Source organism: Trachinotus anak, unplaced genomic scaffold (assembly GCF_046630095.1).
Source record: "Trachinotus anak isolate AG129_WGS33_773 ecotype Australia unplaced genomic scaffold, CSIRO_AGI_Tana_v1 ptg000001l, whole genome shotgun sequence".
Classification (NCBI taxonomy): domain Eukaryota; kingdom Metazoa; phylum Chordata; class Actinopteri; order Carangiformes; family Carangidae; genus Trachinotus; species Trachinotus anak.
Window position 1 is genome coordinate 5,297,594 of NW_027273852.1, and position 26,892 is coordinate 5,324,485.

The window sequence follows — 26,892 nt, forward strand, 5'->3', positions numbered from 1 at the left end:
TTTATCCACATGGTTAGAGCAGTGATTGAGGATTCTGGAAATGCCTTCAGAACCAGCCCTACGTTCTGTTTTGTTAAAACGACCTTTGTCAAGATTGCAGAGTGTTTATTTCTTAGGAAATTTTTCTTTGTGATTCGAATCCAAGAGGCACAAACTTCAGCTCCACTAAACCAGTTTAGTTCACTAAGGGCATTCAATCATTGCCAACTCTGGCACTTATGTTGTTGTTTAGTTTTACTGGACCCTAAAACATATACTGTAGCGTTAAAAATGTTACACATTGCTCTCTCTTGATCTCTGCGTCTCTTCCCTGTCTCTCTGATTTAGCTCTATTCTATTTGGCTCATTAATTTCACTGGGGAATATAGTATGTCTCTCTTTCTTTACCCTCCAATGTCTTTCCACCTTTATGTCATTCAGCACTGTTACAAATGGAGTGTGTGGGAAATTACTTTTCAACATCAGTGTTTAGCCCCACAAAGAATATTCATTATGCCGGTTGATAATGACTTCCTGCCCGATTAAATAATAGGCCAATCAGTGGTCAGGGAACCCGGCCAAGAAGCAATGGAGAAGAAGAAGAATGAGGTTAGAGGATGGTTTGTGGGCTCTTCCATAGCACTTAATTTCTGATGACAATTAAATCAGCAGCCAGGGGTTTCTGTCATCCTGGTTCTACTATTTCTAAAACAAAAATCTGTTTTCCATTGAAATCTTTCCCTTTCTTACTTATTTTTTGTCTTTCAAGCACGTTACCTCCTCTCCCATCCCCTTATCGGATATTTTAAATGAGCCATAAAATATAACTTATTATTACGCTAATAAAATTGTATGTTAATACTGATATTGTTTGACTGACTCTGCCAGTAGCTGATCTTTTTTTGCCAAAATTTGATAGCAAAAATCAACTCATATCCATCAAACATACAATACACACATACAATATAATACTTCATCTAGCTAAGACATCAGCCCAACCCTACCATGAAAACACTCTGTAACACTTAAACACATAAGCCCTCTGCTTCCAGGCCATAAACAAGTTTCAGAGTTAATCAACAGTGACTTGCTGAGCTCTGACCTTAAAGAAGCCAATTATTTTATCCCTTTACAGACGAGGGCTCAACCTGCCAAATCCGAGCGAGATCTCAAACACATGTTAGCCAGTCTTAAACCCTGCAGGTCTGTGTGTTTGTGTGTGTGTGTGTGTGCTCACAACACCTCACACCCTGATGTTTTCCAGCATCTTGGAGCTCCTGACAGAAGAAGAGATGGTCATCGTTAGCATCACTTCACACGATACAGATGTCTGTCGAAAAATACATCTGTCCAACTATTACACAATGTATTACATTTCAACAAATCGTAGCAAATATAAACTATAAACTATTATACAAAATGTGCCACCAGTGGGGTTAAATAAATGTTGCCTGTGATATTATGAACATTAATATTAATGATCTGAATTCTCACAGGTAATTAAGTTTCATCCTGGTTGGCTTGTAGGCAGAACATGAAGCAGGACTAACACTGTGTATTCCCCCTCTCTCTGTTATTTAAACCTCCACCGGCTCTGATAAACAACTCAATGTAATAACACTCATTTTATCTTTACACTGCATGACTGCGCCACTGTTTCTGCCTACTTATTTGTCATGTTGGGTTTTCCACTTGCGCAGGTTCATGATAAAGCTCTTAACCAAATACATGAATAAAGAGAACGCTGACACTGTAATTGTGAAACATCAATTATGATAATATTATAAGGGGAGAAACTCCTCTTACAATAGCCTATGAATCAAACAATTTCATTCAGTGTAATACCATGTCATTAACTGTACAGTGGTCATAATCATCTATCTGTGCCTCTAATCATTTTACATTTGCCTTAAAAGGCATAAAATCACACGTCAGTAATAGTGTACCGAACACCGTGCTGTGGCTTTCAACGATGCTTCAAAGTGTGTGTTCAAGAATTTGGCCACTTCACCGTCAATCCACTTTTAAATAGCCTAATCATAAGTGGGCCGACTGTCTTTTTTTTTCTGCAGTGAATTATGAGGGAGGAATGCGCTGCTGGCATTTTTATCTCCTTTCTATGATTTGGAGGCAGCTGGAGAGTAAATAGAAGGGTGGTGGCGGCAGAGCTGTCAGTCAAATTAGACCAACCGCTTTCACCTTAAGCTGAATCAAACCACCTCTCGGCAGAACTCACTGACTGGAAAAAGATTTAACAAGGAGGCAACACTATGCCGTTGTAATGTACATCAATCTTAATCATCAAATTTTTGCAAATACATGCACACTGACATTGCTCTGCTGACACTGTTCATTCCCAATCGCCTTACTTTTTCTAGGTTTATGACTCTTCTTTGTCAGTGCTAAAGGAAGTCACACTCACTGAGTAAACTAGCCATCAAGGCTCATTTATCAGGAACCAAATGAGCCGGAAATAAATACGTCCAATTTCCAGCATGATTACTGACTAAGTTTGATGTGAAAATAAACCCATGATTAAAGTGATTTCCAACTTTGGAGACAGACACAGTCCTCACACAACAGCTGGCCCTCATCTCCTAACTAAATATCCATTTGCTCCAGTCCCACCCAACTGCAGCTTCATGGTTTATCAGTGTGAACTGGATTTTCACAGGAGTGTCAAAACATGCTTTGCAGCAACTTCAATTTCCACTGACAAATCAGACTAGGATACTACTGTAAGTGGGAATCACAAATATCTTAATGTCTCAAATATATCGTCTGCAATAGGAAAACTGTGATGCACTTAAATCCATGCCAATAATAGAAACAAATAACTTCATTTCCAAAATAATAAATACTTCAAGAATCTACAGATTTTCTAAGCAGCAGAGAAAAACATCTACGGTCATTGTAATACTATGTTACATTTATGGCCTGTGTGTGTGTGTGTGTGTGTGTGTGTGTGTGTGTGTGTGTGTGATGTTTCTTCATCTCTCTTCATCTTTTGATTGCTTTAATTACAGAGTTACTGTCAGCTTCCCACTCGGTGTGCAGGAAAAACAAACTCTTAGGGCACATGAAAAGAAGTCGCGCGCACACACACACACACACACACACACACACACACCTATCCCACTCCAGTCAGTCAGTAGGCTCTTTGATTCTCTGCCTGCCGGTGATCTGTCTTTCATCATCTCCTCTCCCTGATCCCTTGTTCCCCTCTTTAGCTCTGCTGGGGCAGAGTATCTCTCTCCCTGTCTCCGAGTCTGTCTCTGTTTATTTTGCAGCAGCTGTAGGTGGGAAGCTTAATCTACAACCTGGAATTCATCTGGATGTCTTACTGCATCCCTCGCACTAACACCTACAACAAAGTGACAGCAGAACAATGCAGTTCTTTCCACTAAAAAGTTCTATATATTAGCATAACTATGTATTTTGAGCCTGTACCTTCACTGGTGTTTCCCTGGTTAGATGATTTGCTTGTGTCTAGACAATACAGTGCTAATACAAGAAACACTCCAAATCACCAGCGGAAAAGCCTTTCAGGGAGCATAGGAAGTTATTTATTAGACATTAATTTAGCCACAACTAAAATATATAAATGATCTTACTCAAAGAGAGTCATTCTGAAAACACTGGTTTTGAGTAAAATAAATTAGCATTGTATCTGCATCATCCATGTCTCCAGTTTCCAGCATTACAATAATATACTGTAAGTGTGTGTTTTCCCCCTCTGTGGAGATTTCCTTCTAAAACAAGTCTGAGGGATGTCTGGGTGCTCCTCGCAGGGGGATAATTTTCGTTGTCTGAGCAGCAGCTAGTCATGATGGATAGGCGTCGTTGTGATGCCGGGGGTATCTTCAAAGCACAAATCCTTGTCAATCCAGTCAAAAAGTAAATAGTTCAGAATTGAAGCACCTACTTAAAGGGTTCAAACTTGTAAACCAAGAGAAGCGTTCAAGCCTGCCTCTGGTAACATGTATTTTCACCTGCCACCATGAGCAACAGAAGGAGGACGTAATGCAGATCACACTATCCCTCCAGATCCTGCACACATCCGCACAGGTGCCTGACCAACAACATGATCCCTCACTGCCTTCCCACCTGCCAACTGTCTCACCAACAAAGCCAGAAAACACCACAGCTGGGGATTAAACCCGCCACAGTGTGCAATCTGTCTGACTTTCATCTTACGGCACAAACTCTTGTGAATGATGCAAACTATTATTTTTAAGACTTCACTCATTTCTATTTCTGTTTTTTCACAATGTAAGACATTGATCTCCCTCCGCAGACTCTGTATAAAAGAAACTGATGACTATAACTGAAGTAGGTTCCCCATATGCAGGACTCTTAAGTAGACACAAATTAGACCACAAACCCCAATTTGATTAAACTTGCTCCCTGGGGCCCTACAGGGAGAGTTTTCAACTGTTGATTTAGTATTGGTTTGTTGAACTATCTGCGCGGTGCATAGGGAAATAATAGTGAATAAAATATAATGAAATGCAGCTACCTCTCATTTTGCCAGGGACCTCCTGGAAGCCCCCGAGGGAGCGCTGAAGATTCACTGCCCTGTTGCAGGCCATTTCCTTGTCCTGTCCTGGTGAGTGTGACGGTAATTGATTAAGAACACACTAAGTTAGAGTATATTGAAGGAAGAGCCTTTTGTTTCCTCTTTTCAGAGGAATGTGCATTGGTTTGAGCTGTACATAATGACAGTGCTGAACATATGGAGACGCTGATTGTACTGATCAAATACCTGTGACAACAGTAAATAAAGCCTCATAAATTTACTGTACTGTATACCTTACTTCTTTAGCAGTCCCAACATTACTTGCAATACAATGTAAGTATGAATCCAGTATTAATAGTAAATGTCTAACAACTGTACTTTATGTATGTTTTCTGCATACTTGGACAGTATAACACTGTTTTTTATTTCATAAATCTTTTATATTTCTCTATCAAAAATAATAATTTCCATTTTGTGAGCTACCTTTTTTGTTTTACTCGTACGACTTTAGGCTAAGTGTAGGCGGAAGTATTTGAGTGAAGTCTTTTTGTACTTTTTCCAAATGTAATAAAAATTCCTAAAATAAATATCAATATCCCTGCAGGGATGAAGCTTTAGCTTCCTTTGATTTATATTCTTTTGGATCATTAGAGCATCAGTCTTACACCCCTATTGATAATTATTGCAATCCTGTACATTATACAAAATGTACAGGATTACTGTAGCTCTTGCGCCTGGTCCTGGTTGTGGTAAGGTATTTTGGATAAAAGCCTTCACCAAACAGTTGTACCATAAATTACATGTAGTAACCTAGTGAGATGAAATAACTTCACTTCCATATGTGAAGATGTGCGAAGCATTATGAAACATTCAGCCCTAACAGGCCTCCAGAGCTCTATAAATTTCTTCACGGGGGGAAATGGATCGGCTGTGTGGATTGGAATCAGCTGTGACATCTAACATAAATCTCAGCAACAACTTTCACAAGAAAAACACATGAATCCACTCTCCTTTCAATGGTATCGCTCCAAAATAAATAGTGATTGTGTGAATTCCAATACCAAGCGGCATATAGCAACAGAGAGGTGAGTAAGTAAACAAATTATCTATTCGCTTCATTGTAGTATAGGATGATCACGACTACAGGCGCTGGCTTTGTTAGTTTTTCTGCCTTGATCCCTTTAATCCTCAGAAACCATATTAACGTCTTCTTTTGAAGATGAGTTACACTCCCTCCCCTGTTTCTTCTCTGCGTCTCCTTTGCCTTTCTACCTGTGAACATGAAAGATTCAATGGCAGCGGAGACGGGCTGCTCTGGGGGCTGCAGGGGGGAGAGAGAGACACAGATAGAGAGACAGAAAGAGGGAGAGAGAGAAAGAGAGGGAGGGGGGAATAGAGACGGATTGATTTCCACCTCCAGCAGCTATAGTTCAAAGCCAGCCAGCAGACTTCAGAGGCTCGGCAGGACCCGGCATGTCCCCGGCCGGGCCGAGCTGCCTGTCTGCGGGCAGGACTTCCCCCGGGGGCCCCGGGGCCCGGGACAGTCAGGCGGCACCAAGAAAACAATTATGCAGACACAGGAGAAAGGTGTGCAAGGTCACAAATGCACACTTGCTCAAACACACTCAGCCACAAATGAAATGTCACAGGCAACCTTCCAGAGATATGATACAGCTGATATTACACATGAAAAGCAGTGAAATACGTCACTATTAAGAAACTAACAATTCAAATTCCTTGTCTACTGCTTGCATCTCTAATAAAATTCACACCGACCAAAATCATCACAAGTTAGCGTTTAGGTCTGCACGCTTGCCATTCAAAATCATACCCGTGTCACAAAGCAACTGAGGCCTAAACTACAAAGCTAGTGATGTGAGAAATTAGAAACAACCTCATTTGTCTTCCACCTTTACCTACCAACTTTGCACCAACATGCACAGCATCTGTCACATACTTCAGAATCCATTTGAGGACAAGTTTGTTGCATGCAGACTATAATCACAAATGTTTTTAATGTAGCTTTAGGTCACGATCATACAAATAATCCAGTCACATACACTTGACAACAAACACATCTGCATGTGCAGCCTGAGATGTGAATAGTTGGGCCAGTCAGAATCCGCCTGTCAGATAAATAAGATGTCATCTAAATGTAGGAAATCTGTGTTTGGGGTCGCTTTTGTATATTTTGGCACAAAACAGTAATCAGGAACTATGGTAGCTAATACAACTTTTGCAACAGCAGCTGTTTCTTCTCTTCTAAAGCCTACATTTCCCAGAGCAGTGAGGAATAACAATTCCTACTCATGGTAAAATTACAGTAAAGCACATGTATGTCTGGCAGAATAAGTGTTGCTCAGGAATTTCCCCGAAGTCTTGCAGCAATCCGTCCTTGCATTCCTGAGAGCGGAGCTGCTCACACGTCTTACCTGGAGCTCGGAGAGGGGGGCACACTGGTCTGGTTTCTCCGCTGCGGCACTGCGGGATCAGCTGGCGAGCGGTCAGTCCTGCGTGATCGGTGATCAGTCTCTGGCGTGGTGTCGGATAAGCATCGCCGAGGGACTGGCTGTGTACGAGTTTCGACTCTGCACTGCTCAAGTTATGTCTCAGCCTCCACTTTGGTGCATGTCGGTGTGTGTGCAGGCTCCTCCTTGATGAGGAAAAAGTGAGAAGTTTCCTCCGCCCTGAACATGAGGCAGAGTGGCGTCTCCCCAGGTAGACCGGCTGTTCGCCGGGGACAGCCGCCGTGCTACGGGCTGCAACTCAACCCCGCCATCTAGAGTCCGCAAGGAGGTGGCGGCAGTGGATGAGGGTGAAGCCTCACCTCCGGTGATCATCATAACAAAAACAACGCAAATCACCGGTGCTTGTGTTGACAGTAGCCTTTACCTTCACTTTAAGATAAGCTATATTATAATTTACCAGACATGTAAAAGGCATATGAGGCAGTCCGTGTCAGTTTGGTTAACACACAAAAGCAATATAAACACACAAAGAGCTATTTCCAAGAACCTATGCACTTAAACAAGCTCCCATTATTATTACTGCTACTGCTATTGTGCTTTTACTGGTGCTGCAAAAACTAACGCTGATGGAGGGAGTGTTTAGGTCCTGCACTTGGGTAAAGGCAATGTATAACAGTGCAAGTATTATCACCTAAATCTATTTCAAGTGTCAAAAGTAACTTATGCAGCAGGTTGGTCACTGTCAGAGTTATAATGTCATATATTATGATATTATTGCTGTTGCATCAACCTGTATGAAGCATTGTAATCTTGTTATGATCGTCAGGATGTACTGTTAAGCAATTTAATCTGAATACATTTGTCGTATTGTATAAAGTGTGAAGAGGTTTTCTATGTAGAATCTCAATCTGCAACGTGACTATAGGTGTCAGATAAATGTAGTGGAGTAAAAGTTATAATGGTTATTAAATCATATTTGACTGGGAATAAAGTTTTAGAACCAATGAAATGCATAAAGTACAATTACATCAAAATTGTACTTTCTTATGTACAGTGCTTTCATAAATGTACTTAGTTACTTTCCACCACTGAATACAACCACTAATGTCACTTCTTTCACTAGTGCTATCACACACACACACACACACACACACACACACACACATACAAACAGACACAGACACAGACACACATACACACACACATGCTCCCTATTTATTTTGAAACAGAAGCCATGAATTACTTTGAGTGTGTTTGTGTTCATGTGTGTGTGATGTCGATGACTGGTGCCTGTTGTCTGAGTGGCACTAAAGCTGGACTTTAGTCTTCCTCCTTCTCCTCCTCCTCCTCCTCCTCTCCCTTTCCGCTGCTTCTCCTTTTCTCAGCCACAGGAAGGGGGACATAAAAGAGGGGCTTTGAAAACACAGGGAGTCCTGTAATTACTTACTCTCCTCTCTGTCTCTGTCTTTCCCTCCCGCTCCTCTTTCTCTCTTTATCTCCATCACTCTCTTTTGTGATCACTCTTTATTCTTTCACTTTCTCTGTCCCTCAGTCTGTCTCCTTCTTTCTCTCTTTCTCTTTCTGTCTTTCTTTCTATCTTTCTCCTCTCCTCTTCTCTTTTTCCTGTCCTCTCTCTCTGTCTCCCTCATCCTTTCACAGGCTCATTGATGTCGATCCAGGGGCTTCCTGACTGAAAAGGAGGATGAGAGGAGAAGAGATTAGATGAGAAGAGAGGATAAAGAGAGGATAACAAGGAGAGTGATGAGCTCTGCTGAGAGAATGATGGCTGCGCTGTCACACACCGGACAAAAACACATATTAAGCAAAACCTGTATTTACTGGATGGTGTAACATAAAAACACATGCAACTGACTCTGCATAAGGTGGAACGGAGCATAACCAGATCGTGTATGTCGAGATAATATGACATATAATATATGTGACGATACAGTGAGACAAGCTGAAGTACATGAGGCATAAAGTAACTATAAAGATTAAGCAACAGATATGATGACATCAGGGGAAAAAACAAAACATGATATATGACAAGCAATATTTATGATGAAAAGCAGCCACCAAAGATGCTGTTTTGAAGATTATTTATTGGATGAATCGTCTATTAAGCGTTGTGGTGAAGCCCATAGGCCTCATTGAAACATCTCAACGTGCACATTCACTTACATATTTTTTGGCTTTGCTTTTATGAAATGGTCCTAAAATAAATAAGGTTTGCAGTCATGATTGCTTGCTAATAAATTTCATCATTGGTGGAATATATTTTTGAGTGTCTTAATAGTCTTAAGGTCAGCATGTATTAATGTAGAAGATGAGAGTTTCAAAGATTCAGTGTGGAGCAGCTGTCACAGACTGACTATCCTGTTTTAACTCCCCCAACACCATATCAAAGTACTGTAGCTCAGAGAAGACAGCAGTCAGTGGAGGCCTAATTTGCAGCTTGATATAACGAAGTCAGAGTAAATTCATTTCCAGCAAAATCATCAAAAACAAACTTCTTCATGCTTTTTATGTGCTCCAAGGAGTCTTGAACTCTAGAGGGAGAAGTTGAAAATATGGTCCAACAGTTATGCATTTTTCAAGGATGAAACCAAAGCAATAAAAAAATCTGCAGTAGCTGGTATTTTTCTCCTGATATTTATTATTTACCAAATTCTCTTCCATGGAAAAGTGTAAATGTAAACCACAGTGCACATAAACTCTTTCCTGAATACCAGATGATAATATGAACATATTTGTCCATGACTTACTCAATGTAGGATTGTGGTCAGATGCATCACATTGCACCTTTTAAAGCAAATGAAAATTTTTTTATATTGCACAGATATTGTGGTGTAACCCTTGTTGAAATGACACTGATGAACTGGTTCTTCTTTTTTTTTTTTTTCTTACAATAAAAAGTGACAGTGTTTTCTCCTGTGTCTTGAAGAACGTACTCATGCTGTACAGGTGAACCTGCTACAGGCTCTATTAACTTGTTAGTACCCCTGTTAGTATCCTCACATGTACATTGTCTGTGAGAACGCACACTCATCCTCTAACTACTTTTCAATAAGGAAGCAAAGAGCCAGTTGCCATGGTAACTGCCGTGTCAGCTAACCTACTTTTGCATGAACGAAGGACATTGGTCGATGAGAGAGAGGTGTATGGTATAGGTACATAAAGAGGATCCATACACACAAACACACTACATATTAATTATATTTGATTGTCTCAGGAAAACAAGCTATGATCTTTCTCCAGAGCAGAGTCCACTGAAGAAGAGAATGAAAGACAGTTATTATTGATGTTATTGATAAATAACCCCATAGGTAAACCAGGTTCATGCAGAATAAAATAGTCATAAAAAACAAAATGTGGATGCAGATGAAGCTGAAGCAGAGGTCATACCTCATCCTAACAATGGGTTCCCAAAGGACAACATTTAATTACAAAATAATAACACTGCAGAGATAAAAGCAATGACATTTTCTTTCATTTATGGCAACAATAAAACTAAATATTGCTGTACAGGATGCAGCAAAATGCAGTGGAGAGCACAAAACACTAAAAGCCCATTGGAAACATGTAAGAGGCTTAACTAACTTACCTTGCCAAGCCTTAAGCAAACTGGGCATCCCTCACTGACTCTCTACCCTTAGGAAGGGAAAAAAATGCAAGGTCAAATTTGTGAGGGGGTAAATGAAGAAAAATAGCCCCCAGAGGAACTGCTCAATGCTTTAATGTGCCAAAACATAACAAATTATGAAAAAGTTCATGAAAATGAGATAAGAAAACAGATAATACAAGGTTGAACTAACTCAGCCGAAACCACAACACCCACTGTAAATGCATATGCTTTTATATTTAGTACAACTGGCAACACCAACACTTGGGTGCATTATGTATTATGATAAGAAAAAGAATAACATGCTATACAGTGTGCAAATGCATATGTTCATCTTTAAAACACTGAACACAGAGCTGTTTAACCCTTATATCTCTAAAAGGGTAGTTTCCTCAACTAATTGGCACATCAGCTATTTAACAGCGTCCACCTTTTGTCTGTTATTGACAACAGGGAGCCCCAACTATGCTGCTTAAATGGATTGAGGGGATTTTGATCCAACAATCATTTTTTGTTTGCTTTTCCCTATAGATCCCCTCTAATTCTGAACCATTGGCTGTGGAGAATTGCATTAAGCAGATGAAACACACTGGGCATGACATGAGTGCATATGATAAAGAGAAAGAGAGAGAGACACCACGAGTTTGGGCTTGTTGCCAGCACTTGTGGGCTGCTGCCCTGGTGAGGCATTCAGAATCAGGGTCTGACAACAACACACACATGCACACACGTTTTCCATGGCTGATTTACTGTAGCATTGCAATATTCTGCAGCCACGGGGATTCAAATACATCAGTATCAAATGGCAGGTCTCTGTAGATGAAATGCAAGGGGAGCTTCCTTTCACAGCTGAGTCGAAAAAGTGCAAAAAGTCTTCAAGTTACCCCATTAGTGGTGCAAATGACTTGACCCACATTTGATTTTACAATAGTTTTTTCTTCTTTTCTTCCTCTTGTATCTTGTTGTCTTTGGACCTGTTATTTTGCATCACAAGCCACTAGAAAATATTCAGTTGTGTAGCTGTATGCAACACATGACCCACCTTATATACAAGTACTGCAGGGGTAAATTAGTCAGCACTTCGGCCTCAGTTCAGTTCAGCCTTACTGTTGTACAATCCAGCTTTCAGTCTTTAGAATATGTACAGACTGTGAATGTACGTGTTGATGGCAGAATAGTGTCATTATTAAATGAAATAATAAACCATGGCTCTGCCGTGGTGTGGGTTCTTTATTGTGAAGTGAATAACAGTACACAACAGTTCAACAGTTTCAGTATCTGACTAATCTGTGCTGTGGTTGCACACCACATACTCCACATACTCACCCTCCTTCTGTCTCATTTTATGCCTCAGCAGTCCACCCTCTGCTTTTCACTGTGGGTGGTAAATAGTGGGCCCACCCCACCCACCCAGGAAGGCGTCACTGTGTCACACACACACACACACACACACGGGGACAAACGTACACACATGTATGCCTTAATTACTCCCTATCCCTCTGGGCCTGAATGTGAGAGCAGAGCAGGTCTGAACAGGTGGAAAAGCAAAGCAAGCCTGCAGTCATGGCTGAGAAACAACACACACACACACACACACACACACACACACATTTCTTTGTCCTTTATCTGTGTTGTGTCCATCACATACCATATGACAGTATTTATCCTCAAGGAATCCTTCAGAGGAAATACTGTATTTTTACCTTTATTTTAACATTTAAATATGTAACAACGCCACCATGTCACTGAAAATAGTCCTGCATGTCATACAGGCCCGAAATATATAAACATATATAATGTATGGCTACTAACATAAATTACAACATTATATAACAGTTTCTGCAGCCCACACTGCAACAATTCAATACCAATCCTATAACATATTCCATTGTACCTGGTGATATTGTGAATTTCCCCACTGTGGGACTAATAAAGGCTTTCTTATCTTATCTTATCTTATCTTATCTTATCTTATCTTATCTTATCTTATCTACGGCTTATTTTGTTTTATATGGTTTCACTACAATATACAATCCCTTAAAGTGCTACAATAATTGTTTTGACATGATTTTGTCTTATGTCGATTTTGTTTGACCACCTACACCACCGGTTGAAATTGATGATAACTCGGGAGCTTTCAGTTATTGGAAGTAGAAAATGAGAAGGTCAGCAGGTGTCCACCAGGCGTCGCCAGAAACCACAATTTCCCAAAGCTCCATGTAGTCACCGAGGTAATGAAAAGGACGTGTCCTCCTGTCAGGTGGGTTATCACAGGGTGAGACACCACATGCACCGATACCAGTTTAAGGTTGATTTTTGTGGTTTCTGCACACATACCTAGACTACTTTTTTTTAATTTTTATTTTTATTTTTTATTTTTATTTACAGAGAGCAAACAAAATCCAACACCTGTCTGGAAGTTAAGTCCAACACATACGGTTTTGCGTGTTGTCTCTGAAGGTCTTTGTGAGGAGCTGAGCGACAGAAGCCTCTCAGCTGTGTGAGAAAGGTGCGAGTGAAGGTGTGAGGAGAGAAGAACCCCGGCTGGAGGTAGTCACCAGCTGCCTGTCTCTCTCTCTCTCTCTCTCTCTCTCTCTCTCTCTCTCTATCAATCTGTCTCCGGGTGCGTGAGCGCGCGCTGCAATTGTGATCGGCGCGCGGAAGAAGAAGAAGAAGAAGAAGAAGATGATGATGATGATGATGATGATGATGATGATGATGAGAGCGTGACCTCACCGCTTTCTGCACAGCTGCTGGAGAGAGAGAGAGAGAGAGAGAGAGAGAGGGAGAGAGGGAGAGAGAGCAAGACACAGAAACACGCCGGGGGGAGACGCGGAGAGCCACAGACCGGAGGAGGACATCCACAACACAGGGGCAACTACTCGGTGCACTGGGGCTCCGTCGTGGGGCGTCCGTTGGCTGCTTCTCGCCGGTCCGCCTCCCAGAATGTTCTGCGCCCCCGGTTCATTTCCACGGTACACGAACCAGTCGCCGCGGCGTTCCCACGGACACTGAAGCCCAGATGCTCACCCTCTCCGCCGACATGGACGAGTCCTCGTCGCTTCTGGATCTGCTGGAGTGCTCGGTGTGCCTGGAGCGCCTGGACACCACGGCCAAGGTGCTGCCGTGCCAGCACACCTTCTGCCGCCGCTGCCTGGAGAACATTGTCAGCTCCAGGAACGAACTCCGCTGCCCGGAGTGCCGCATCCTGGTGGACTGCGGGGTGGACGACCTGCCGGCTAACATCCTCCTGGTTCGCCTCCTGGACGGTATCAAGCAGCGGCCCCAGCGAGGGAGCGGAGGAGGAGTGGGAGCAGGCGGCAGGCAGTCCCTGGCCGGGGGCTCGCTGCAGGGATACGCAGCCGGGATTTCAGCTTCTCCCCCGGGCAGTGCGATCAGAGAGCTGCCCGTAGCCACCAGGAGCTCCCCTGTTAAGGTTTGTTACTTTCCCACCATCCACTATGTGTGCCAATGTCTCTCTCTGTAGAGTACACCCAAAACTATGTTCATATGTTTCCACGTTTTTATGGATCCTTGTTTATTCACACTTTCTCCTACAACTTACTTAAAATACAATGGTCAGAAGCCTCTTTTCAATTCGGTCTTAACAACACAACATAATACCAACTTCAAGATTGACCCACCCCCCCTCATCTGTAGCAGCAGATTTTGGTGAAAGAAGATTTAGAGGACAATTGCACTAACAAATTCCCCACTGTTTATCTCTGGTGTTTGCTGTTAATGGGGAACAGTGTGTTCAGCATGCTGCCTGCACAGATATGCAGCTGCTCAATGGCCATATAGATGCAGATTTATAGACTATACTCACCGTGAGACTGACTGCAGCAAAGATTGTTTGACAGTTTGGTAGGATGAGGAAAAACTTGGTAGCAGAGTCCAAGTTATCGAACACAGTAGCAGAGAAAGTGACAATAAGAAAGCATTGCCTTCACATGTCCATAATATTTAACTGAATGGAGCAGCAGGGGTGAGATGCTGTGGTTTTTGGTCATTGTTGCTGATGACACAGATATCTATTGACTGATATGTATTGCTGTCTATTGATTGTTTTGCTGAATTATCACCAGTCATGCCTGTGATATTCCCTCATGTCATGCTACTTTGGTATCATAATGAGGTTGTCTTTCCTGTGATGCCACTGAGGGCTAATTAAACTGAACTTAGTGTGTGTGTGTGTGTGAGAGAGAGAGAGAGATAGCTGAAGTGAGACATATAGACAGAGTGAGATGGTCACCTGTCTGTGTTACTGTTGCCATAGTCCTGGTGAAGCCCAGTTTCCCACAGGCTGCAGCAGTGTGAGGTTTCATAACCCGAGCTCGGTGGGAGAGGAACGGAGAGCCCTGTTTACTCGCAGTGCAGCGTGCGTCCAGTGCATTGTCTCATATCTGTACTGTGAGATGGGCTGAAGAATGTGGCTGTAATGAGGCAGTGAGTCAGAAAATGTGATATCATCAACACTGTCACGCAAAAACTGTTCACATGTTGCCTGCAACTGGAATGTAAAATCCTACCAAAAAATCTTGAAAAACCTCAGGCAGTTCCGTAAATGTTTTATTGCAGATTCGCTGTTTTCCAAGAATCATTAGTCTCATCAGCTTCAAGATCTGGGGCTGCAGTGCACAATTGTCTTTTTTTCATTAACAGATAGATGCGTATCCCATGTTTTTTTTTCAGAGCATGAATTCATTTTTTAATCAATGTAATGTCAACCAAAGTGTTTCCTAATGCACACCTGGCAGACACCTGCTTAGGAAAATAAAACCATGCAAAAGAGAAAGTGTTGAATTCCTGCACGCAGTCAGCACAAACTTAATTAGATATGCAAACCCAGATGGTTCCATGAGCATAAGTATAGTCTATGCAATGTCAAAAATGTAAATTCTGTCTGACAAGCAGCCAAGAAATCCCATTCTATACACAATATGAAGCTAAGAAACGCAAGCAGTTCTTTAGAGATCATAAAGTAACACTGGATTAATATGAAATTTAAAAGAAATTCTTCACAGAAGAAATGCTAGACATGACTTCACCTCACTGACAGAGTTTTTCGTACATGTTTTTCTTTAAAGAAAGACTAGATTTCCAGACTCATGCCGTAACTTGTTAAGCTGGATATACTGTATTTGTCTAAGGCGAGCTTGTGTGTTGTGTGTTTTCTGATTAGTCCAATGGGATTTGCATGAGGGTGGTCGTGGGCAGGTATGTTCATGTTTGCCCCGAGCAGTTTTTCTTTTCCCTTTGAGTTTAGTGATATCCCCAATAAGAGGGATGCGATGAATAATAAGGCTGAGGAAGGCGTTGTCAACCCCTCACTGAGTACAACAAGACTTATCAGGCAAGAAGCCATTGATTGAAGCAGTGGAGCACTTTGGTGTGATGGAGTGCAGCGGCAGTGAGCAGTCAGTCATTCATGGCGATGAACAGGAATCCAAACCTTCAGTGACATTTCCACTAACACTTAACACTCCACTTCAATTCACTCAATAAGCTTTACTGGTCCCTACAGGGCAATTTTATGCATGGCACATGAAGACACAAAGCAAACACACAAACAAAAAAGAATTGCTGCAATACAGTGTTGTAACAAAAGTAATATATTTTGATCATATGACACTTTATACTGTCTAGACAGATGCTTATAACTTTCTAGAGTGCATAGTGATGTCTTGGTTTACATTTTCCACTGGAAAACCTGGGAACAAAAAGAATCACATTTTCACTGTAAATGAATGAATGACTTATTGAATAATTGAATGATTAACTAATCAGTTCAACAATGTTCATATGGAGAAAAATGTGAGCAATTGCAAAAGTTGTAGTAGGATGTGTCTGAAAGAGTTGTAACCTTACAGAGGGGGGATGCATGCAAGTTACTTCACACACACTCACACACACACACACACACACACAGATTTGTGTCTCCATGACTTCAGAGGACATTAGACTGACTTACATTAAACCTACATCTCCTGGAGACTTACTCTAACCTTAACCATAACCACTTCTTGCCTCACCCTTACCCAAACCTTAAAGCATGTCTTCACCTTTAAATTTAACCACATATCTTCACAATGGTTAGACTGTCCTCGCCCAATGTCAGCTGGGATTGGCTCCAGCCCCCCACGGATAAGTGGTATAGATAATGGACGGATGGATGGATCCTCACAATGTGACTGTGTAAACAAATTTAGGTCCCCACAACATTAGTAATACCTGGACTACACACACACCTATAACCCATTACCCTCTACAGTTCCCTGCAGCCACTTTGCCCAAGTCTCCTCCATGCTCCCTACGGACCAAGGGTTGGTGAGAAAGTGTGAATTAATCTCTTCTAACAGTGGGGTGTGTGTGTGTGTGTGTGAGAGTGTGTGCGTGTGGGTGTGTGTGCGCACATGAAGAGCAGGGGTCTTGCAAAAGGGAGTTAAATCTGTCGTTGAGTGATACACTCATGCAGTACCACTACCCGCAAGGTAAAAGAGATCGCTGCACATCAGGTGTTAAGGGTTGTAGATGAGAATGAATGTGTTGCTATGGAAATGGAGGAAGAGGCAGACTTGCTGAGTCAGCAGAAAGACTAGCTTTTCCCCCTGCTGTTCGTGCTCTTTGAGCTTCTGTTGCTGACCTTGTGCTTTGACCAGCAAGAGTTTATCAAGGCTGATCTTTTTTTTTTTTTTTTTAAACCAATCTCTGTGTGAAATTAACTTTTAAGACAATTTGCCAAGAGGTATTAAAGTGGAATACCTGCTCAGAATTTCATAGGAATGTTATTCAGTAGCTATTTTCTGTGCTGAATCAGTTACTGGGTCAAGAATTCAAGTGCCAAGTTCTCTTGTCTTGGTTTTTGCTCTTTTAGCCCGAAGAAGAAATGTTGAGCCTGTTAGCAGTTGGTGACTTTGGCACCTCTAGTCCCTCAGTTGCAGTGTTGTACATCAGCCGTTGCAGAGATAACTCCCCACTTGTCCCCTCCATTCACAGACAGCAGTGTGAAGACACAAACAAAAGCAGGGTTTTAACAACATAACAATGTCATGTAAAGTGAATGACAGGACTGAAGTACGTTTGTTCTCCAGGAATGAATCTCGATCAGTTTTGATGAGACTCTCCTATCTTCACAGTTAGGTATTTTTGTTTGTCAATTTTGATTCCAAATCTCCTGATTAGTTCTGTTGTTTTAATCAAATCCTTGTTCTGATTTTTGCCAAATCATTTGAGCATGAGAATAAAGCAAAACACAGATTTTGTTCAGAAACCACTTACTCTCAGCAGATTTACTCTGGAGTAAACAAGCAGTTTGTCATACACAACAGGTTATTAAAGTAAACCAGAATGAAGTGTGGCACTGTAGAGAGTGGATCACTTATTTCTGCTATTACACTGGTAAATGATGTGATTAACATCAGGTTATTCCAGGTCTTTAGTAAGATCACAATAGCTGATTCTAGACACCCCATTGAGCTATGGGGACTGTTCTTGTTACTGCTGCCAAAGAGGTGATGTCCTTAGTCCTGCCTGTCTGTTTGTTAGCTGGATATCCCTGAAAATGTGTCATCAGATTTCAATTAAATATGGTTCCGTGTTAGGCCATGGCTCAAGAATAAAGTCATATGTTGTAAAAGTATTTCTTAACATCGTAAGACAGGACATTTTTCTTTGCTTTCTTGTGACGCTCCGCATCGACATGTAAGAGAGCGATCTGGCACATGTATTCCAGCATTGTCTGTTATTTTGTTTATTCTGCTGCATATGAATCCATGGATTCAGTCAAATGATTGTGATGCATTTTTTCATTACTAAGATACTACTCAAGGTTGAGCTAACTGTGGAATAACTGCTCCTTCTCTGCACAACACACATAAATGGAAACTTTAGCCTTCTGCATTGATTTGCACAGATTTGATCAGAGAGTTCTCAGTTGTAAGAAAGGTGCAACGTTTGAAAACATGATTATATTCAAGACTGCAGAAAGCTGAGGCATTAAAATGCTGTTAGATCAGTACCTAGCAACGACAGTGGTGAATGACTTAGTGGTTTTTTTTTTTCTTTACTTTGTCCTGGCGTTGGCTGATCAGCCTTGGCAGGTACAGGTATTGTAATGTATTGTTTTTTTGGTCCTGTTTGGTTTTCATAAAGCTTGTCTATTTATCTATTCATTTTGGGCTGTGCTGAAAGTAGTAACCATCTGATATTTTGATCATTTTAATGTGATCAGCAATCTAATATATTTCCCAAGTTGTGTTCTTGTCAGATACAGACCACCCTGATGGGACACTAGTGCTCTGACAATCAAAATGTCACACTATTTAGAGCTTCTCATAGACAGCCAATGAAGCACTGATCAGTTATCAAATATGGAGTGTGTGTGTGTGTGTGTCATTTATTTATAATGACAGCAAGAAAAATTGTGAGCTCAACTGTGAGAAACATATTTGTGATATTGTGGAAATTTGCCTCCTTGTCCGGTTTTCATCAACAGTTTGTGTCACAATGACCCCAACCCTTGATCTTGTCCCTTACCTGTATTTACCTAAGGTTGCTGTGGTGATGCCTGAGGTTTCCATGGCAACATGCTGCGGCAATGACGCCGCCTGCTTTCATCTCCGGAGTGAGACATTACTTTGCCCTGTCATTCCCACGTGTGGGGGTGTGTTTGTGTGTATATGTGCGTTTGTGTTTGTGTGTATATGTAAGGATTAGGTGGGGCCTATGAAAAGGAAACAGCCTGTTACCAGTCCCTGTAATGATCCTTTGAACCAGTGTCTTTTGTATTATACTGTCCTAGGGACAAACACACACACAAACACACACACACACAATCACAAGGGCTTACCTTAACCTAAAGTTAATTCTACCCTTTCCGTCCTTTGAAGAAGGACTGAACCTTTAGTTAGTCCTCACAAGACACACACCCACACTCACACGGCTCCATTCATAGTTAATCTTTATATCTCTTACACCTTTATAATTCACTGTGTTTCTTTTTACACACAAACACATACATACACACGTGTGTACACACACACACACACTTATATCCAGACGTGCATGCACATTCATTCACATTCATTAGTGTTATAAACTGTGGATTACTGGCAGTAAACAACAAACTCTCCATCATTGCCTTCACATTACACCCTTGCTTCATAAATACTGAACGAAGGCCTGACACATACTGTACATGCACACACACTACACAGACACACAAAGAGTTCATCTTCTCAAGTCTCAGAGTATCTCTCTGGACCCATTTCTCTCTCTCTCTCTCTCCCTCTCTCTCTCTCTCTCTCTCTCTCTGTGGGTGTATGTGTAAGAGCTCTCTTCCTTCTCAACTTTTTTTTAATGCAGATTGTTAAATGAAAACACATCTTTTTTCCTGTCGCTCTTTATTCATTCTTTATCATCTTCCTCTTGCCTTTTCTCTGATGTTCATGTGAAGAGAACTTAATTAATTTCAGTGTTTCCACATAATGAAGCTCCCCTCTGCGCGCGCACACACACACACACACACACACACACACACACACACACACACACACACACACATGCACGATGCCATTTAAGGAGTAGTTAAAACTAGATGCTGTGTTTGTGTGTGTGTGTGTGTGTGTATGCGTGTGTATTTTCACAAGCTTACCCAGATGTGTGTATGCAAGCCTATAGTATGCATTCATCTATTTCCATGCTTGTAAGTTTGTTTACCAGTTTTATTTATCTCCAGTAGATACAGGGCACAATTGGATTTTGAATGGTTTGCAATGAAGCTGCCCGCAGCCAGTATTCAAAAACTTGTAGTTTAAACGGTTTTCATGCCAAGATGTACCGTGTTAATGTTTCTTCCAGAATTTTATTCTTGTCAGCCTGGAAAAGCCTCTGAAACTGCATTTATTTTTTTCTACTCTCCTTTGAAATATGTGATACTAACAATACTGCATAAACAAGAATAATCAAATCAAAACTTCAGTAGATTGACAGGCAGCTAGTGTACTTCATGGAGTAAACTGAGGTTGGTGGTAACAGCTGCATTTGTGGTAAAACTGTATGTTGATTCAGAATCAAAATACGGCTTTGGCTGTCACGTTGTTAACGTACTGTGATGATCCAGTCATGAGTGAACATCCTCCCATTTGGCAGAATCCCACCCACTCATGTCAAAATAGCGCTGTCATCTGACCAGCTAGTGTGTCCCTAGTATGTACTTTCTTTACATAACAGTGTTGCCATAGTTACTTCTGTCCACGTTGTCCTGAATCTGGGGGATGTCATCTCACATCAGTCTCATCCTTGGCCCTGCCGTCATCCTGCTCATACAGATATGGAGATGGACGGAGGTGGGCTACATGGCAGACTGAAGGATGGAGGCAGAGTGGCTTATAGCCTGGTAGATGGTGTTGTGTGTGTGTGTGTGTGTGTGTGTGTGTGTGTGTGTTGTTTAGTTTAGGGGGTGAATGTGTAATGGGTGTTAAAGCCTAAACAAGCTTTGGAGCTTGACTGCTATTCCCACGGGGGTATGGGTGGAATCCCATCAATCCCATCCCCCAGTTGCACAAATACACACATTTGCGCACACACACACACACACACACACACACACACACACACACACACACACACACACACACACACAGACACACACACACACACACACACACACACACACACATACACACACACATACACACGCATACACACATAAATGCAGGCACACACACATTAGGTTAAGGGTTAACCCCCTCACTTCTGGTCTCATTGTTAGTATGTAGATGAGGGTGAGATGTCACTGGTCAAGCCAAAACATCCCAGAGAGAGGAATGGCGCCTTATTTTAAAGTTGGAATTTAAACCTGGCACCATGACATGCAATCATGTAGATATTCGAACACATCATGTTTTAGGGATCTAAAGTTGAACAGAGATTAAAAATCATTTTTGATAAGTGAAATCAGTATACATATATCTTGGTGTTTGTTTTGACTTGTGTGCTTATTTAATCAGATTTGTAATTCCTCAAAATAATAATAAAGTATATAAGTTTAAATAATTTTTCTGCAGTGATAACACCCAATAGATTAGTGTTCAGGGGACTTGAATCTTTGGTTTCAACTGAAAATATCCAGTCACTTGATTGATCTTACAAACATTTTTGGTGCCCAGTTTAATTCCAACAACCATACAGTTTCTACATGTTGTGATTCTAATCACTGGGTGATGTCTGCAGTGTTGAGGCTAAAGGACTGCTCTGTCTGGTAATGATGAACAAATCAAATACTGCCATTGGAAAAAACCCACAGATGTTTTGAATCTAGACACATGCCAATAAAAAGCTTTTATCCTCTTTTGAAAAATGAGACACGGTAGCTGCTGTCTCTTTTTAATGTATATTTCCTTACATAATAATAATAAAGTTGAAATTTAAAGTTATAATGTAACTTTTCCACATTAAAAAGACTAAAAACAACTAGACCTATGTTATTTGCTTTGTTGAGTTGTGTACTTACATTATTCAATCATAGAGAAATCCATAATTTTAATCAAGGTAAGTGTCTGTTTCATTTGGTCGCCAGTCAAGGGTGTCAGATCCCCTTTGCCCACGCGTCAGCATTATGGTTGTCTGCCAAAATATGACTTTTTATCTAGTTTTAAGCCACTTTTTTATAATACACTTTTAGATCTTGGTTGTTTTTAACTATGTATTTTAACAGCATGAAGGATTTTAGTCATCGGACGTCTGGATAATCAGTTACCGGAGAAACAACCTGAGCAAACGTTAGCAGCAGCTGGACTCTCAGCCCCTCCGATATGTCATGTCCATCAAACAGCATCAGACAAACGCTGCTTTTTAATGTCAACCTGCTTTATTCAGTGTTTTCACTGGTTATAATCACAGGGTCTTGAATAGGAGTCATCCTCCTCTGTGGATAATTCAGCTCCCGATGGAAACCTCCTGAATGATTGACACTGCAGGAATCCTAACGGAGAGAATCTGACTGCAGTGACAGCAATGGTGGTGAAGAAAACAACTCCCACGATCCCACGCTACTTCACGATGTCACCAAACCGCGTCATTTGTTATTGTTTTGATTGAGAACCCTGGCAGCAGAAAATGACGTTTTGCGCATTAGAGTGAGAGAGTATGATGCATTACTAAGTCAATCCCCACAGTAGCATCAGCTTCACATTATAGCTCACAAATGTTACATCATCCTTTTAAGTAAGCAGTGTCTTTGGCAACAGGCGTAAGCAATGATGTATCCCATGTTGTGTAAAGCAACAACTTCATAATTAGTGCACCATCTAGAACCTTGTCTGACGTGAGTGGGTGCGCTATTTCCTGGTGAGAAAGTCACAGCTTCTGTACTGGCATCGCATTGCATGGTTTCTGGCTAATGGAAGCGACATTCAAACCAAACCAAAGAGTTACCTCCTGCTGCCATCTGGGGCTCTCAATGTGTAAAATTACCCGAAGCAGCTTAAAGCTGTCTTCTGCAATGTAGGAGAAGTGCTGCGAGTCATAGTTTGTGTCTGCTGGTGGTTTTACTTTGGTGGTAAGACTCTGCTGACTCCTCCAGGAGCACGCAACATAATGTGTGTGTCTGTTGCAATAAGGTTTGAGGTTCCACTGGTGATGTGCTTGAAGAAGTGGAACGGTTCTCTTGGGGGAAGAGATTCGTGGAAACACACTGTGGTTTCTCCAGGTGTCAGACAGCGCCGTGTGTGTATGTGCGTGGGTGTGTGTGTATGTGTGTGTGTGTGCCGTATGCCTGTGTGTGAATACGTTTCACTTCCTTCCTGTCTTGCTGCAAAAAAAAAAGCCTCCATCCTCCTCCTCCTCCTCCTCCACCTCCAACCCCCCTCCTCATCTTTCTCTGTTACGGAGAGATGCTGAAATGCACCCACCACCCACTTTAGACTTGGCAGGAAACGGAGTCTTGGCTAGAGTAGAGAAGAGAGATCAGCGTACACGCACAAACTAACAGACACACACGCAGAGACACACATACGCACACATCTGAAGAGAATTTGGAAACATGGCAGCGAATACAGGTCGTCCTCTTCATCGGCCTGCTGTTCATTCTCACAGCTCTCAACTTCAATTCATCACCAGCAGTGTTTGGAGGTCTTTGTGAACTCATTCTTTTCCCCGCTGTTTTTTATTTTGCCCATAGGACTGATTGAACTTTGAGGTAGTTCAGTCCCTCCCAAAATGAAACGTGTTAAGTTGGCTTTTCGGCAGATTGAATGTCTTGGATTTTAACTGTCTTTAACTAAGTTTAGAAAAAGGGGACAAGGCGCCAAAAAACAAAACATCAAGGTAAAGGGAGCTAATACTATTTAACGTCTGACATATTGAAGTGTTGAAATATGATTAATAGAATGTCAACACAAAAATACCGAGCGTATATAACATCTACACTGGGATTAGTGTTGTCATACCATGAGACCAAAATACATTTAGGGATAAAAAGGTCACCGTAAAGTCACCGATAACATTACAGGAATATTATTGTGGTCCTAGTGGACTACCATATGGGCTCCATAAACAGCAAAACACATTGTTACTACAGGAGTATTAAGGCTTTTCGAGGATCGAGGATATTCTTCTCAAATGTGCGCTGCGTGCACATGAATTTTGGGGGGTCAGATAAGAGCATGTCAGGTTATTTCGGGACACACTCTGATCCACAGTGTTCATGGCTGCAGTACAACTGTGATCAGCTTTCCAGCCTGACGTCTGTGTCCAAACATCCACTCCTGGCTCTGTGTTTATGTGTGTGTGTGTGTGTGTGTGTGTGTGTGTGTGTGTGTGCGTGCGTGTGTGTATATGTGTTTGTGTATGCATAAATACTATGTGTGCATATTTGAATTGGCGTATGCATGCACATATGGTGTTTGATGGTGGTTTATGTGTGTACTTAGAAATGGATTTGCTTTGTGTATATATGTACAGCATGTGTATAAATCATGTGCATGTGTGTGTTGTTTGGCTGCTTGATGTTTTCAGTAAGGATTTCTCAGCCTTTTAAAATACTGGACTTGTAGAATGAGGTTTGTGTGTGTGTGTGTGTGTGTGTGTGTGTGTGTGTGAGGGGTTTGTAGCTGGTCATGGTAGTGGGTTAAAGGGAAAGGGAGTGTGCAGGGAAAGCTGCAAGGAAAATGTGAAAGCCTAGTGGCAGTTATGTAGTGATTTTCTTTTTTTTTTTTTTTTTGGCTGTGTGTCCAGTGTGTGTGTGTGTGTGTGTGTGTGTGTGTGTGTGTGTGTGTGTGTGTGTGAGTGTGTAAAAGAGTGATCTGGTGGTTTTCTTCCTCCAGGACAGGGATTATGTAAGCAGACAGAAGCGAGGTCAAATACCATCCTCCCTCTGGCTGTGTTCTGTTTGGACTGGGAACAAGGGGAGCACTGGTACAACCAAACTCCTTGACTCTTAAATGTAAAATGCTTTACATTCCCCACAGACACTACGCTGACTGTCACTCTCTCAGGTACTGGATAATGCACAGCCAGTAAAACTTTTGACCTGTTCATTCTTGCTATCAAGTGTCACTTTAAGAGGAGCGAGGTGGAGAGGAAGAAAAGTCAGAGCGGATGAGACATATCAACAGATACATGTTACCATGGCAACATGCACAGACCAGTCTGGAGCTTAAATTTCCATCACTGTTATATAAATCTGTCTGTCTTGATGAAAAGGAGGTAGAGGTTGCTGTTTTTGTGTTTGTCATAGTGAAGGCTTCCTAAGATCTTGTATTCAAGATGAGGAAACTAGATGAAATTATACTGGAAAATCTGGAGAACAGTTAACTAGTATAAAATGCACTGTAAATGGTAGTAAAGGCTGCCAGGGTCCTTGGCGATGGTTTTGTTTGTTTACAGCAGTTGCAGTCAAATATCACACTTACTATAGTGTTAATGCTGCACAACACAGAATTACAGCAGTAACTGGTAGAAAATATGAACTGCAAGAAGTAGAATACACAAAGAAGCCAAAAGGCAGACAGGCCAAACATTTAACATTAATGAGCCTCAGTTGCTTTGGGTGTGAATTTTTCTCTTTAGGAACAAATTCACAGTTGCTATGTTAGCAGCTTCTTTGCTCTGTTATTTGTAGGCAGCGTAGTGAAATTATAACAATTTCAGTGCCATTCATGTTCAGAGACAGCTTTATTTCACTGTCTCAGGGAACCTGTGATCAATCCGTCAATAATAATAATCCACAGGCAGGGAACATACATATGCACAGTCCAGGTTGAGGAGAAGGTGTAGTTACTTGGCTGCTACTGTAAGAAGCTTATCACATCCAGCGACTGACAGCACTTCATACTCAACAACATGATGTGTACTGTAGGTGTTACATGTGCCACTACAATACACAGCAGCTGCTGCCAGTGGCGGGAAATGGAAGCAGGTACATTAACATTGCTGGCTGCTGGTGCCTCAGTCGTCATCAGCCTGAACCTCAGTTCGTCTTTGTTGCATTTCATCAGATGACTCAGATTTGAAATTGTGTAGAAATTATAAATATAATTGAGTTTGGTGGATTTGCTTTATAATTATATGATCATACTGTATCATCGCTGTGGAAAATGATGTTGTCCAATTAATGATTCCAAACAAATTGAAACTTACTGTCGTTCCTCAGGTTTTTGTTTATCTGTGATTATCTGTTGCAGTACACAAGAGTTGAAAACTGTGTATCAGACAGATAATCAATAGAACAACAGCATCATTTTGAACATTGTAACTGCGCACCACATTGCTCATATCAAATTCCTTTAAGGTTCAATTTGTGGGTGGAAATTGCACGGACCTGAGTCAAGACATTTTATTTTAGGAAACGGCGAATTTATAGCCTCACAGTTTGTAAGAGGGGAATACTTTTCAGTCTCATTCAGTCATTTAACCTGAGAAAATGACTCTGGCAACAGTGTTCTCGCTGCATTACCTAATTACTGTCAGTGAAGTAACACATTTCAACTTTGCTAAAAGAGTATTGGTGGTGATTAAACAAACACCAGTTTGTCAGCTCATTCAGGAGCTTTAGCCTGATCATATTTTTTGAATTTGAAGGGGCTAATTTGTACGGACAAATTTTTAGCTGAAGTGTTTAGGTTAAAGGAGCCCTGGGAGAAATGACTGAGCCACAGAAAGTGACTGTCTTCTGCTGTATGAGCGACTCTGTTGTTTGGATTTATGTGTTCATGGGAGTGTGTGTGCGTGTGTGTCTGTGTGTGTGTGTGTGTGTGTGTGTGAGGAAACTTCAGGTCCATCATCTCCACTCCACACCTCAT

General features: G+C 41.5%; 2 protein-coding genes across 2 annotated transcripts in view; one reads left to right on the forward strand and one right to left on the reverse strand.

The window, feature by feature from the left end:
* Positions 1-7,136, reverse strand: part of edar (ectodysplasin A receptor) — a 34,447-nt gene extending 27,311 nt beyond the window's left edge. Inside the window, exon 1 of the mRNA XM_071506040.1 lies at positions 6,931-7,136. The gene's annotated coding sequence lies outside the window, so the exon portion shown is untranslated. The remainder of the gene's footprint in view (positions 1-6,930) is intronic.
* Positions 7,137-13,373: 6,237 nt separating this feature from the next.
* The window catches only part of LOC139637422 (E3 ubiquitin-protein ligase SH3RF3-like), a 90,694-nt gene continuing 77,175 nt past the window's right edge, over positions 13,374-26,892 (forward strand). Inside the window, exon 1 of the mRNA XM_071506164.1 lies at positions 13,374-14,024. Coding sequence (XP_071362265.1) covers positions 13,611-14,024 — 414 coding nt within the window. The 5' untranslated portion in view covers positions 13,374-13,610. The remainder of the gene's footprint in view (positions 14,025-26,892) is intronic.